The sequence below is a fragment of the Bufo bufo genome, chromosome 4, assembly GCF_905171765.1.
Source record: "Bufo bufo chromosome 4, aBufBuf1.1, whole genome shotgun sequence".
Classification (NCBI taxonomy): domain Eukaryota; kingdom Metazoa; phylum Chordata; class Amphibia; order Anura; family Bufonidae; genus Bufo; species Bufo bufo.
In genome coordinates, this window is record NC_053392.1 from 368,848,538 (window position 1) to 368,861,962 (window position 13,425).

Sequence of the window (13,425 nt, forward strand, 5' to 3'; positions counted from 1 at the left end):
CGTGACGCACGTGACTGTTGTCACTAGATGTGCACGCATGTTGTGAGTAGGAGTTGCATGCGCATCTCTTTGATCCCAGACGGCGGCATGCTAAGACGGTGGTGCGTTGACGTCCTAGACATGGGCACTACACTGGGAGAGACGCCGACTTGGAACGCGAACACATGCGATGGGATCGGATGTTATCTAATATGGATCAGGTACACATTTGTATTATAATGAGTCACAGACAGCCTGACCGGAGTTTGGGCTGCTTTTAATAGATACACATGTGTTGATTGGGTTGAGCCTCCAGGTGATTGGCTCTATCAGGATATAGGAGTGGTCACTTATGTGTATTTATGGTTGCCAGTTTTATCATTTGTATACTTGATAAAGGCTACTGCGTAGCCGAAACGTCGTACTTTACTTGTGTGTGCACTATAGGCTTCCAATAAACAGACGCACCGAATATGCTGCTGTGATTTTTGCTATCTACTATTGTTCTTTGGACTGCTGTGGAACTGTGGTCCCATCGCGGCTGGTGCATTCCGGGATTGGTCGAGAGGTTTGTTTGTGCTGCTACAACACTTCTTTAGTGAGATGAAGTTGTCACCGTGATTTTGTAGTAAAAAGATCAGAGAGAGGCACGGAGCATTATCAATCATGTTAATGCTCCGTGTCTCTGCTGTCCAGAGCGGGGCTTGGCTGTCTTTCACAATGAGGATTCCACATATAGCATCCGCTCGTGTAAAAGAGCCCTTAGTCTAATCAGAGCCCACTGAAGGCGTTTCAACCATGCAGTACCTGAAAGCAGCACCACCACACCGCATGGTCGTACCCTAAAACACCTTGGCTGTTATATTCATAAATCATAATACAGCTTATTACGCCAGTGCCAGCCCGTCTTAGTCACATGTGGCAACAGAATCACCCAAATGCATAGAAAAAACACAGACTCAGTCTTCCATCATCATACAGGTGATATGTCGATCAACACCTAAAGCTAAGGTAGTCTATACTGATGTGCAAATGCTCATTTGAAAGCACTTATGCCCATTGGGAGCTTGCAATACAAATGTCTCCTGTTGGGTGTTCAATCCTTATTATGGAAGTAGCAGTCAGACAGAAAATGTATATCTTAATAGCTTTTAGCATGAAAATGTTTGCAAACAACTGGAAATTTGCTTTAAACTGTATAATTTATTATTATTTTAGAACTGCAAGCATAATACCTATGGACGATATTGTGACTACTGTCTACCAGGCTTTTATGGGAATCCAACCGATGGAACAGATGAGGACTGCCTGCCATGTGCCTGTCCAATGAGCATAGCTTCTAACAAGTAAGTGTTAAAATATATTATAGTATTCTCAACATCTTATTTGGGAATTTATTGATGTTTTCTGTCAGTTTTCTAAGATACAAATTTGGCAAAGCCACAATTTGCACATGAATTATGTTGTACATTATCCTCCCACTTTCTGCCTAGTACAGTATTTACACAGGATTTGCATAGGCAGCCAGAAAAGCAACATTTTGCACATGAATTTTCAGCGTTTTGAGGTTTTCTGTGACTCACGCCACCTTTTAAATTTATCACAATTTACATCATAAAATTGGCATACATAATGTTATACATTATCCTCCCACTTTCTGCCTAGTACAGTATTTACACAGGATTTGCATAGGCAGCCAGAAAAGCAACATTTTGAAATACTGCTCCAATCCCCGGTAAAGGTATGGATTAACTTTTATTATGTCCTGTAGTCGTTATTATACAGTATTCAGTATACAATGCAAGCAGAATCAAACATGCAGTATATGAATCGATGTATGCAATACATTGCAGTAAGCTTTAATATAGCTACAATTTGAATCTAGGATGTTCAAGAAATTTAAGCATTTCATAAATTCATAAATTCAAAACCGCTGGGTTCGGCGTCAGACTGCTGTTCCTTGGGCCCACCAGAGGAACTCATTTTGAGGGCCCATCTTCTGTGTATACAGGATCTTAAGGGCTATGCTTAATTAGCGGCTCATTATTGTCAGAGCTTGGGTCCGCAGGAGGATCCTCTTGTCGGCCAGTCTGACCCTGTTTGGGTTTATACTATACACAGCCTTTTTATCACATATTTCTAAAGTTCCCATTGAATACAACTCTTGAAGGGGTTGTGCAGCGGGACTATATTGATGACCTATTTCAAGGATAGGTACAAATAAATCTTTGTCGCACTCTTGTAGGGAGCTGTAAGTAGGGTTCCAACAACGTTCTCAATATAGGATAGGTCATCAATATCGCATTCGATTTTCAAATTAATGGGACAGAGCAGTTGTAATTACACTGCATCACCATTATAAGTGAGACGACATGCAGGTAATTTTAAAGCGGAAGCAGAGCTCACGTAAGCACCACTACCTCTTCATTCGCTCCATTCCATTGTATGGGAGTTCAGTAGATAGCCCAGTACAGCGCTCAGCTATCTCTGGAACTGCCACAGAAATGAATGGAGCGGCCACACACATGTGCAACCATCCGCTCTGTTCTTTTCGGGTTGTAGGAGGTCCCTGTTCTCGTAATCAGTGGGGTTCCTAACATTAGGACCCCCACTGATCTAATAGTTATCCCCTATCCTGTGAATATGCCCTGGAATACCCCTTTAAATATCCCATCGCCCCGACCGATACCGATAGAAATAAATACAATACCCATCTTTAGATATCAAAATGTGCAAAACAGGAAAATGCATGTTTAAAAACATACAGAGATGGCAGCATGGTTCACACACTGAAAATGAGGTGCTAATAATGTATATTTTAACTGTATAGTATACCATAAAGGGTTGTCTCACTTCAACAAATGACATTTCTCATATAAAGAAAGGTACTGACTAATGTATTGTGATTTTCCATATTGCCCCCTTTACTGGCTTGATTCATGTTTCTATCACATTATACACTTTTCGTTTCCATGATAACAACCACCCTGTAATCCAGCAGTGGTGACCGTGCTTGCACACTATAGAAAAAAGTGCTGGCCTACTCCCACGATCCCAGCCACCAGAGAGGCCAGTGCTTTTTCCTATATTGTGCAAGCATTGCAATCATGGAAACAAGCAGTGTATAATGTGATGGAAAAATTAATCCAGCCAGCAAAGGAGGCAATATGGACAATCACAATACATTAGTAAGTGCCTTGTATTAACTTTCTCTACATGGTAAATTCAATTTTCAGAAATGAGACTAGGAAATAATGAGATTACATAATAAAGTGCTGCTAAAGTGCAAAAAATTAAGCACAATATAAATGGTGTGCTTAGACTACAATATAAATATAACAAAGCAAAGAGTGGTTGATAAACAACAGCGTCTATACTGACTAGTGTTGATCGAGTCTCCGCCCCGCACGTTTCTTGCCAATAAACTTGCAGGTAAGTACTGCCCTCACTGTAATGCCGTAGCCATGTTGGTTACTGGCATAACAGTGATTGGCTGGCCGGAACACGTCATCGAGCGCTACATAGCATCCGATGACGCAAGTTCGGCTCAGTCTTAGTCAGGGAGAGCTGTGCTGAGGAAGGGACAGATAGTGTAGGGAGTGATATACGAATATTTATAGTAGAAAAACTTTTCAGAGACCTAAAAGTTATTTTAAGGACTATTGTTGTGTGTGGCAGCAGCAATATATATTTTTAGCTCAAACTGCGCTAAATAGCTGAAACTATACAGACCCAAAAGTCCTTTTAAGGACTGTTGTGTGTGGCAGCAATATATATTTTTAGCGCATCCTGTGCTAAATAGCGTGCAATAGTTAGGCCGCTGCAGACAGCGACATTAGCTGCGCCACATCTCCTGTGTAAAGTGTGCGCATCCAAAAAATATCTGATATCCAGTGTACTTTTTCCGTAGACGGTTTCCGCTGCGGACAGTGACATTAGTTGCACCACATCTCCAGTGTAAACTGTGCGCATCCAAAAAATATCTGATATCCCGTGTACTTTTTCCATAGACGGTGTCCGCTGCGGATTGTGACATTAGCTGCGCCACATCTCCAGTGTAAAGTGTGCACATCCAAAAAATATCTGTGACATAGTGTACTTTTTCAATAGAGGGTGTCCGCTTCTGACAGTGACATAACCAGTGCCACTTCTGCAGTGTAACGTGTGCGCTGAAAAAATGTATCTGTGACATCCAGTGAACTTTTTCAATAGACGGTGTCCGCTTCTGACAGTGACATTACCAGCGCCACATCTGCAGTGTAACGTGTGCGCTGAAATAATTTATCTGTGACATCCAGTGTACTTTTTCCATAGACGGTGTCCGCTTGTGACAGTGACATTACCATTGCCACATCTGCAGTGCAAAGTGTGCACTGAAAAAATGTATCTGTGACATCTAGTGTACTGCAGATTTATTACCGCGTTCCTGCCTCTGTACTGCGTCCGCTTACCCTGCCTACCAGAGAAAATCCCTACGGTCAGCTCACCAGCAGGCCTGCTCCTAAATGCTTTTACAGGGTCAGCTCACCAACAGGCCCTCGCATATAATGTTTTGCAGGGTGAGCTCACTAGCAGGCCCTCGCATATAATGTTTTACAGGGTCAGCTCACCAGCAGGCCTGCATCTAAAATCTTTTACAGGGTCAGCTCACCAGTAGGCCCTTGCATATAATATTTTACAGGGTCAGCTCACCTGCAGGCCCCTCGCATATACATTTTTTAGAGGGTCAGCTCACCAGCAGGCCCTCACCTACAATCTTTTACAGGGTCAGTGTCATGGTCTTACCTTCTTGCTGTTCTCCTTCGTTTGACATGTGCTGGTGGCCATCTTGGTTTCTGGGTTTCTTGTAGCCTTCCACCCTGCGGCTCCTCCTTCCCACTGGGAGGAGCTGGATGCCTAGCTCATATATATAGGAGGTCTGTGGCTTCAGTTCCTTGCTTGGTCCTCCTGTGTTCACATGCTTCTAAGACTGCTGCTGCTTCTGGTTCCTGATCCTGGCTTCGTCTGACTACCCTGCTGGTTCCTGATCCTGGCTTCGTCTGACTACCCTGCTGGTTCCTGATCCTGGCTTCGTCTGACTACCCTTCTGGTTCCTGATCTCTGGCCTCTCAAAGACTCTGCTTCGGTTTCACCATTCGTTTGGACTTTTGCTTTACAGCTTTATTTTCAATAAAGCCTTCTTATTTTCACTTATCTCTTGTTGTACGTCTGGTTCATGGTTCCGTGACAGTCAGCTCACTAGCAGGCCCACACCTAAAAACATTTACAGGGTCAGCTCACCTGCAGGACCTCGCATTTAATGTTTTACAGGGTCAGCTCACCAGCAGGCCCTCACATATAATGTTTTACAGGGTTAGCTCACCAGCAGGCCCTCGCATATAATGTTTTACAGGGTCAGCTCATCTTCAGGCCCTCACATATAATTTTTTAGAGGGTCAGCTCACCAGCAGGCCCGCACCTAAAGACTTTTACAGGGTCAGCTCACCAGCAGGCACTCGCATTTAATGTTTTACAGGGTCAGCTCACCAGCAGGCCCTCGCATCTAATGTTTTACAGAGTCAGCTCACCAGCAGATTATTAATTAATTTTCTGTGTCAGCGGCAGCTAGTGCTCGCTGAGACTGTTCTACTTAGTGTGGCTGTAAAGCCAATCCGGGCCGTTTCTTATTGGGAGCAGTCAAAGAGCAGGGTGGGTGGCTGTTCCCCACGTCCAGGCCAGGTTTTGAGCTGGGGTTTAAAAACCCAGCCAGCAGCTCAGCAGGGTGTGGATTACCCTGCATTTTCATAGGGGATCTGTGAAGCACTGTGGTTTTTGGGTTCCAACCAGTTGGTAGCGTGCTAGAGAGCCGCACGCTGAAAATCAGGCACCCTAAAGCCTGCTGTGGACGGCTGTGGATTGCCCTGGACAAAACAGTCTGCCAGGTGACACGTTTGTAATGTGGACTTTATGTGGTGTGAATTAACACCAGGACTCTGCACAGTGTTATTTTTGCTTTGTTGTTTTTTTGTGTGAATAAACACTGAACTTTTGCTTTATTACCGTGTTCTTGCCTCTGTACTGCGTCCGCTTACCCTGCCTACCAGAGCAAATCCCTACAATGGTCAATTCACCAGCAGGCCCGCTCCTAAAATCTTTTACAGGGTCAGCTCACCAGCAGGCCCTCGCATATAATGTTTTACAGGGTCAGCTCATCAGCAGACCCTCGCATATAATTTTTTAGAGGGTCAGCTCACCAGCAGGCCATCAATCATAATTTTTCAAGGGTGTGTATGATGACCTCCTTTGTGTGTAACAAAGGGTGTATTGGAGTGCCGATTCCTTGTAATTTTTGGCAGCCCTTTCACTTAGTGCATAGGCTTTATGAGTGTAGGAGTCCCACTACCTGAACAATTGTACCACAATGTGAATTAGGCCCTCCTTTATGTGATATACAGATTGTATCGCAGTGCCTCTTCCTTGTAATTTTTGGCAGCACTTGCACTTTATATATAAGTAAATATATAGGAAAGAATGTTCCCTAACAATTTTTTCTCTAAAATCGATTTTATCTTCGGTTTGGTGCGTATTATTGTCAGTCTGTAAAAGTGACGTACTGCTCAGACAACATCGTTCCCAGCAGCAACCTGGGAGTCCAAGGTGCATCCAGACATCCTCCCCATGCTGTTCCCGAACCATTTCAGTGGTGTTTCCATCAATTTCTGACCTTTTTCTATGAACCAGACACCCTCCCCTTTTCAGAGCAGGGGGTGCCTGGTTTAATGCTCGGGTTCTTCCTTTGACTTCCATTGTGCTCGGGTGCTCAGTAGAGCACTCGAACATCCAGAGGTGTTAGGCCCGAGCACTTAGGTGCTCGATCAACACTAATGCTGACTAATCTAGCCCCTGCGCCCAAATGAGTTTCACTGTAGCTTCTATACTCACCGTATTAGGTGTTTGTAGCACTGTTGCTTATATATATTGTACTTAAAGGGAGTCTGTCACCAGCATTTCACTTTTTTAACCCTTCCCACTGCTCCCTAGCATGCTTACAGTTAATAAAAATGTTACCTCTGGCATCAATCCTGGACTTATAGAACCCTCAAAAACGATCTTTATAAGATATGCAAATAAGGGCTCGCAAGTGCCCAGGGTGGCGTTATTCTCTTAGGTGCCCTGCTTGCTCAGCCTTCTCATTGCGTCCCCCCGCCCCTTCGTACCCTCTGCCCGCCCATTCTTTCCCTCTCACCGCCTTTGTACTAACTTGTTATGCTGCCGATATCCCGCGCCGGTGCACTCATTCCTTTGGCCGGCGCATGCGCACTGCGATGCCCATTCCTTGTACGGCATCACAGTAACTATTGCGCATGCGCCGGCTAACGATGCCGATTTTCAAGACTAGAGTCTGATCTCAAGACTAGAGTTGAGCGAACACCTAGATGTTCGTTTTCGGGGAGTTCGGCCAAACTTTAAAAAAAAGTTCAGGTTCGGGACCCGAACTTGATCCGAACTTGGACCCGAACCCGAACCCCATTGAAGTCAATGGGGACCCGAACTTCACTTTATTATTTTCCGTTAAAACATGGTTATAACGTAAAATAATAGTATTAGCTTTTTCAGATCTGAGTTTTCACGATCGTGAAAACTCAGATCCGACAGTATATTCTAACACAGAGGCGTTCCCATGGTGATGGGGACGCTTCAAGTTAGAATATACTTAGAACTGTGTACATAACTGCCCCCTGCTGCCTGGCAGCACCCAATCTCTTACAGGGGGCTGTGATCCGCACAATTAACCCCTCAGGTGCCGCACCTGAGGGGTTAATTGTGCGGATCTCAGCCCCCTGTAAGAGATCGGGTGCTGCCAGGCAGCAGGGGCCAGACCTCCCTCCCTCTCCTGTATTAAAATCATTGGTGGCCAGTGCGGCCCACCTCCCTCCCTCCCCAGTATTAAAATCATTGGTGGCCAGTGCGGACCCCCCCCCCCCCCCCCCTATTAAAATCATTGGTGGTTAGTGCGCCCCGCCTATTAAAATCATTGGTGTCCAGTGCGGCCTCCCCTTTCCCCCCCACCCCTAATTAAAATCATTGGAGGCAGTGGCCACAGGTTAACAACCCCCTCCCATCATCATTGGTGGCAGCGGAGCGGCAGTTCCAATCGGAGTCCCAGTTTGATCGCTGGGGCTCCGATCAGTTACCATGGTAGCCAGGACGCTACTGCAGTCCTGGCTGCCATGGTTACTTAGCACTTTTAGCAGCATTATACTTACGTGCGCTGTCTCTGGCCAGCCGGACGCTCCTCCTACTGGTAAGTGACAGGTCTGTGCTATAAGCAATGCGCCTCACAGACCATTTAATTGTGTGGATCACAGCCCCCTGTAGGAGATCAGGTGCTGCCAGGCAGCAGGGGACCATTAGGTCCACAGTTCTCAGTATATTCTAACTTGAAGCGTCCCCATCACTATGGGAACGCCTCTGTGTTAGAATATACTGTCGGATCTGATTTTTCACGATCTAACTCAAATCCGATGGTATATTCTAACATAGAGGCGTTCCCATGGTGATGGGGAGGCTTCAAGTTAAAATATACCACCAGATTGGAGAAAACTCCGATCCGATGGTATATTAATATTACCCAAACACCGAACCCAAACTTTTACTGAAATGTTCGGGTTCGGGTGCCGAACACCGTAAAGTTCGGTACGAACCCGAACTTTACAGTTTGGGTTCGCTCAACCCTACTCAAGATTAAATAAATTGAATTATTTTAATCTTTCTTCATAACTAAGACCCTCCATGCCCCTTATCAGTTTAGTCACTCTCCTCTGTACTTTTTCCAGCTGCAGAGCTTCCTTTCTATGGACTGGTGCCCAGAACTTAACTGCATGTTCCATATGAGGCCGCACCAAAGCTTTGTAAAGTGGTAATATGAGATCCCTGCCCCGCGAGTGCATGCCTCGTTTAATGCATGACCATATCCTTGTGGCCTTAGAAGGAGCTGATGACATTGTATGCTGTAATTTAGTCTACTATCCACAAGGACACCCAAATCTTTCTCTATACGTGACTCTCCCAGTGTTACATCACCTAGGACAGTGGTGGGCAACCTTTTTTGTCAACTGAGCCAAATATCGCCAAAACCACGATTGGAATTTCTTTTGAGAGCCACATTTTTAAAACCTAAAATATTGCATCAACAGTACCAGTGAGGACTATTAGGCTCATGCACACGACCGCGTGCCCGCAAAAAAGTAGCGCATGCTGAAGTGAATGGGTCCATGATGCGGGCTGCACACGGCTGTGTGCAGCCCGCATCAAGGACCCATTCACTTCAATGGGTCCAGGATCCGGGCGCATGCACTACTTTTTTGCGGTGCGGAGGCACAGCCAGAAGCACCACGGAAGCACACTGTAGCACTCATATCCCGGATCCTGGACCCATTGAAGTGAATGGGTCCATGATGCGGGCTGCACACGGCCGTGTGCAGCCCGCATCATGGACCCATTCACTTCAGCATGTGCTACTTTTTTGCGGTGCGGGCTGTCGGATGCGGATCGCGAACCCCATTCAAGTGAATGGGTCCGCGATCCTCATGCAGCTGCCCCATGGTCTGTGTCCGTGCATTGCGGACCGCTATTTGCGGTCCGCAGCACAGGCACGGCGCCCTTACATTCGTGGGCATGAGGCCAGAGTGTGTTTTTGAATACTTTTATATGTACTTTCTTTTATTTGGATCTTGATTATTATTTAATTTTATCTTTATCATTTTTTACTTTTCTTAAACTTGTCTGCAGATGTGGATGACGCACTTATGGGGGATATCTGTGGATGACGCACTTATGGGGGATATCTGTGGATGACGCACTTATGGGGGATATCTGTGTATGACGCACTTATGGGGGATATCTGTGGATGACGCACTTATGGGGGATATCTGTGGAGGGCGCACTTATGGGGGATATCTGTGGATGGCGCACTTATGGGGATATCTGTGGATGACGCACTTATGGGGGATATCTGTGGATGACGCACTTATGGGGGATATCTGTGGATGACACATATATAGCATAAGATGCTATATATGTGTCATCCACAGATATCCCCCATAAGTGCCCTCCACAGATATCCCCCATAAGTGCCCTCAACAGATATCCCCCATAAGTGCCCTCCACAGATATCCCCCATAAGTGCCCTCCACAGATATCCCCCATAAGTGAGCCATCCACAGATATCCCCCATAAGTGCCTTCCAGTAAGTAATGTATTAGTGGGGGGAAGGAAGGGGGCAGGGACACTTGCGGTGGGGCCGGTGCAGTGCACACACCGGGGGCAGCTCCTACCTTTCTGCTGCAGGACATTTCGTTCCTCCTGAGCGGCGGCCTCTTCACCACTCCACCCCTCCTCACAGTGGGCAGCCGAACTAGAGCCGCGCCTCCTGCCCCGCCATGCGCCTCCTGCCCCGCCTGCCTGCTTCATCCATAAAGTGGAAGGAGCAGACAGACGGGGCAGCAGGCGCATGACGAACAATTTACAAGCAGTCTGAGCGGCGCGATATGGCTGCGCGGCCGCCCACCCGCCAGCCCGAACCAAAGAGCCGCAGTGAAAGATCAAAAGAGCCGCATGTGGCTCGCGAGCCGCGGCTTGCCGACCACTGACCTAGGACATATGAAACACAGAGATTATTACTACCAAGATGCATAACTTTACATTTGTCCACATTGAACCTCATTTGCCAAGTTGATGCCTAATCACTCAGAGTGTTCAAGTCAGCTTGTAGTTTATGGACATCTTCCATAGACTACATAGCTTAGTATCATCTGCAAAAATAGAAATGGTGCTATTAATCTCGTCCTCAATATCATTAATAAATAAATTGAATAATAAAGGGCCCAGCACTGAACCTTGGGGTACACCACTTATAACCCGTCCCGGGTATTGATATTCTGTATGATATAAAGTATTAGCATTAGCATTATTATTAGCATTTCTCCTTGCCACCATATTCAACCAGACATCATGGCAGACATTTGGATAAGTGACATGCGCTTGTTTTTGCATCTAAGATTTTTTTTCTAATTTTCTTATCCAAACAAAAAGACTAAACTCGAGGATTATGAATAATAAATGGCATAAGAAATGCTACCCAAATAGAGCAAACATTTATTTTTCATTATTGTTCTTGTCAAACACAAATGGATTGATTTATGTCATAGACATTGCTGAAAGGATGCCCTGACCTGCATTATCAATGAAAAGGACAGCTGCAGGTGCCCTGTAAACATTGCTAAATTGGCTAATTAAATGATTGCATTTAACCTCCTCCATACATTAGAATCACATTTGATATTTCATGGCTAATGCATTTCTATATTCAATGATCCAACTAGAAAATATCAGACAGTAAAAATCTTCTCTCATCTTTGGTTGTTTCACCAGCTAGGAAACTGTCAGGCAGTGCAGCCAATGGATTTCTATAAGATGCTTATATGCTAAATCCTTGTCATCCATTTTCATTCTATTCATGCAAAAACAAAAGGATGATCTTGTTTTCTCTTAGCCTTAAATGGATTTAATGGGGGGGGGGGGGGGGGGGGGGGGGGGGGTTAAGAGTTAAGGGTTAAGGGTTAAGAATATATTTTCATTCTGAAAGTCCCAGACTTCAGCAAAGTTCTTGCACCTCCTCTTCTGGTTTTTTTATGACACAGCTGAGAGTTTTCTCTTCTTCTTGTGTGTCAATGATGTGGATGAAGAAGGCTGTGTGTGTCCTCTTTCTCCATCATGCCTGATACAGAAAGAGAGAAGAGGAAGGATGCTGTCAGCCTGTCAGAATGGATGAGGAAGTGGAGGTGGCGGTGGTGAAACCTGGAAATGTGACATTGTGGCATCATTCATAAAGTTTTATTTTCATTTGGGCAACAACTAAATAGATGATTTTTGGGCCTTGGACAACCCATTATGAAAAATCTACAGGAAAAAGAATAATTCCTTTAACTTTTATTATCTTTAAGCCTTATTCACACTTCAGTGTTTTGGCCAGTGTTTTCCATCAGTGACTGTGAGCCAAAACCAAGACTCGAGCTTCCACAGACATAAGGTATAAGGGAAAGATCTGCTCCTGTTCTGTCTTTAGAGCCGCACCTGGTTGCAGCTCATAATTACTGATGGAAATTACAGACTGAAAAGTGACTGTGTTAGAATGGGGAATCCTAGGCATGAAACTTCTGGTTTGTGTTTCTTTAACATATGGAGCTAATCGGAGCTTATTGACTAAAGCACCTGTAGCTAGCTAAGGGCTCAAGCCTCAAACACATTTCCCTCAGTCTAGCCTATACAACACTTTTTTTATTTTTTATTAATTAAATATGAATAAAACCATAGGAATCCAGCTGCTTGCCTATTAGCCTCCATTGTCCTACAGTACATGACTGATATATGGTTCTATAATTGGAAAAAATACAAATTCAATGCCCCATAGGGAGCCCAAAGGATTTTCTAATGACTAATCACTAAACAATGGTGACGTTTTAAGAGTAATCAAGAGTATTATTTATCAATAATATAAAAAACTGCAAATATTTATTAGATGCCTGTGTGAGGGAACATGTCACATTTCTGATCAATATAAGCATTGGACTGTAGGTAATGGGCATAGACCTAGAGGCATATGGATACTGAGCACAGCAATGTTTCAGTCAAACATATAGACTATATACACTGCAGTTAGGGACATAACTGGATGTATAATTGCATATGCCCTAGTTATTATGCATTAGCTATATACTGTATATGCTCAAGCATATGCGTGAGAGAAATTCACACAGAGCTGAAATGTTGCATTTTGTATAATAAAGAACCATACAATTGAGTGCTGCCTGGTTTAATTTTTGTTACCTATTTGGACATTTGGACAACTATCTGGTGAGGTGTGCACTGTATTTTTCAAACTAGTGCCTTAGTGTTGATCGAGCACCAAAGTGCTCGGGTGTTCGGGTGCTCGGGCCGAACACCTCGGGATGTTCGAGTGCTCTATCGAGCACCAGAGCACAATGGAAGTCAATGGGAGAACCCGGGCATTAAACCAGGCACCCCCTGCTATGAAAAGGGGAGGGTGTCTGGTTCATAGGAAAAGGTCAGAAATTGATGAAAACACCACTGAAATGGTTTGGGAACAGCATGGGGAGGATGTCTGGATGCATCTTGGACTCCCAGGTCACTGCTGGGAACGATGTTGTCCGAGTAGTGCACCACTTTTACATACTGACAATAATACGCACAAAATCGAAGATAAAATCGATTTTAGAGGAAAAATTGTTAGGAAACATTTTTTCCTCTATGTATACTTGTATATAAAGTGCAAGTGCTGCCAAAAATTACAAGGAAGAGGCATTCCGATACAACCTGTATATCACATAACATTGTGGTACAATTGTTCAGGTAGTGGGACTCCTACACTCATAAAGTCTATGTACT

The 13,425-nt window shown here is 44.7% G+C and overlaps 1 protein-coding gene across 2 annotated transcripts in view; it reads left to right on the forward strand.

Moving 5' to 3' along the window:
- Nucleotides 1–13,425, forward strand: part of LAMA2 (laminin subunit alpha 2) — a 1,085,231-nt gene that overhangs the window by 594,347 nt on the left and 477,459 nt on the right. For both annotated transcript variants that reach the window (XM_040429125.1, XM_040429126.1), the window contains exon 17: nt 1,198–1,325. In XM_040429125.1, the coding sequence (XP_040285059.1) occupies nt 1,198–1,325 (128 nt within the window). The remainder of the gene's footprint in view (nt 1–1,197; nt 1,326–13,425) is intronic.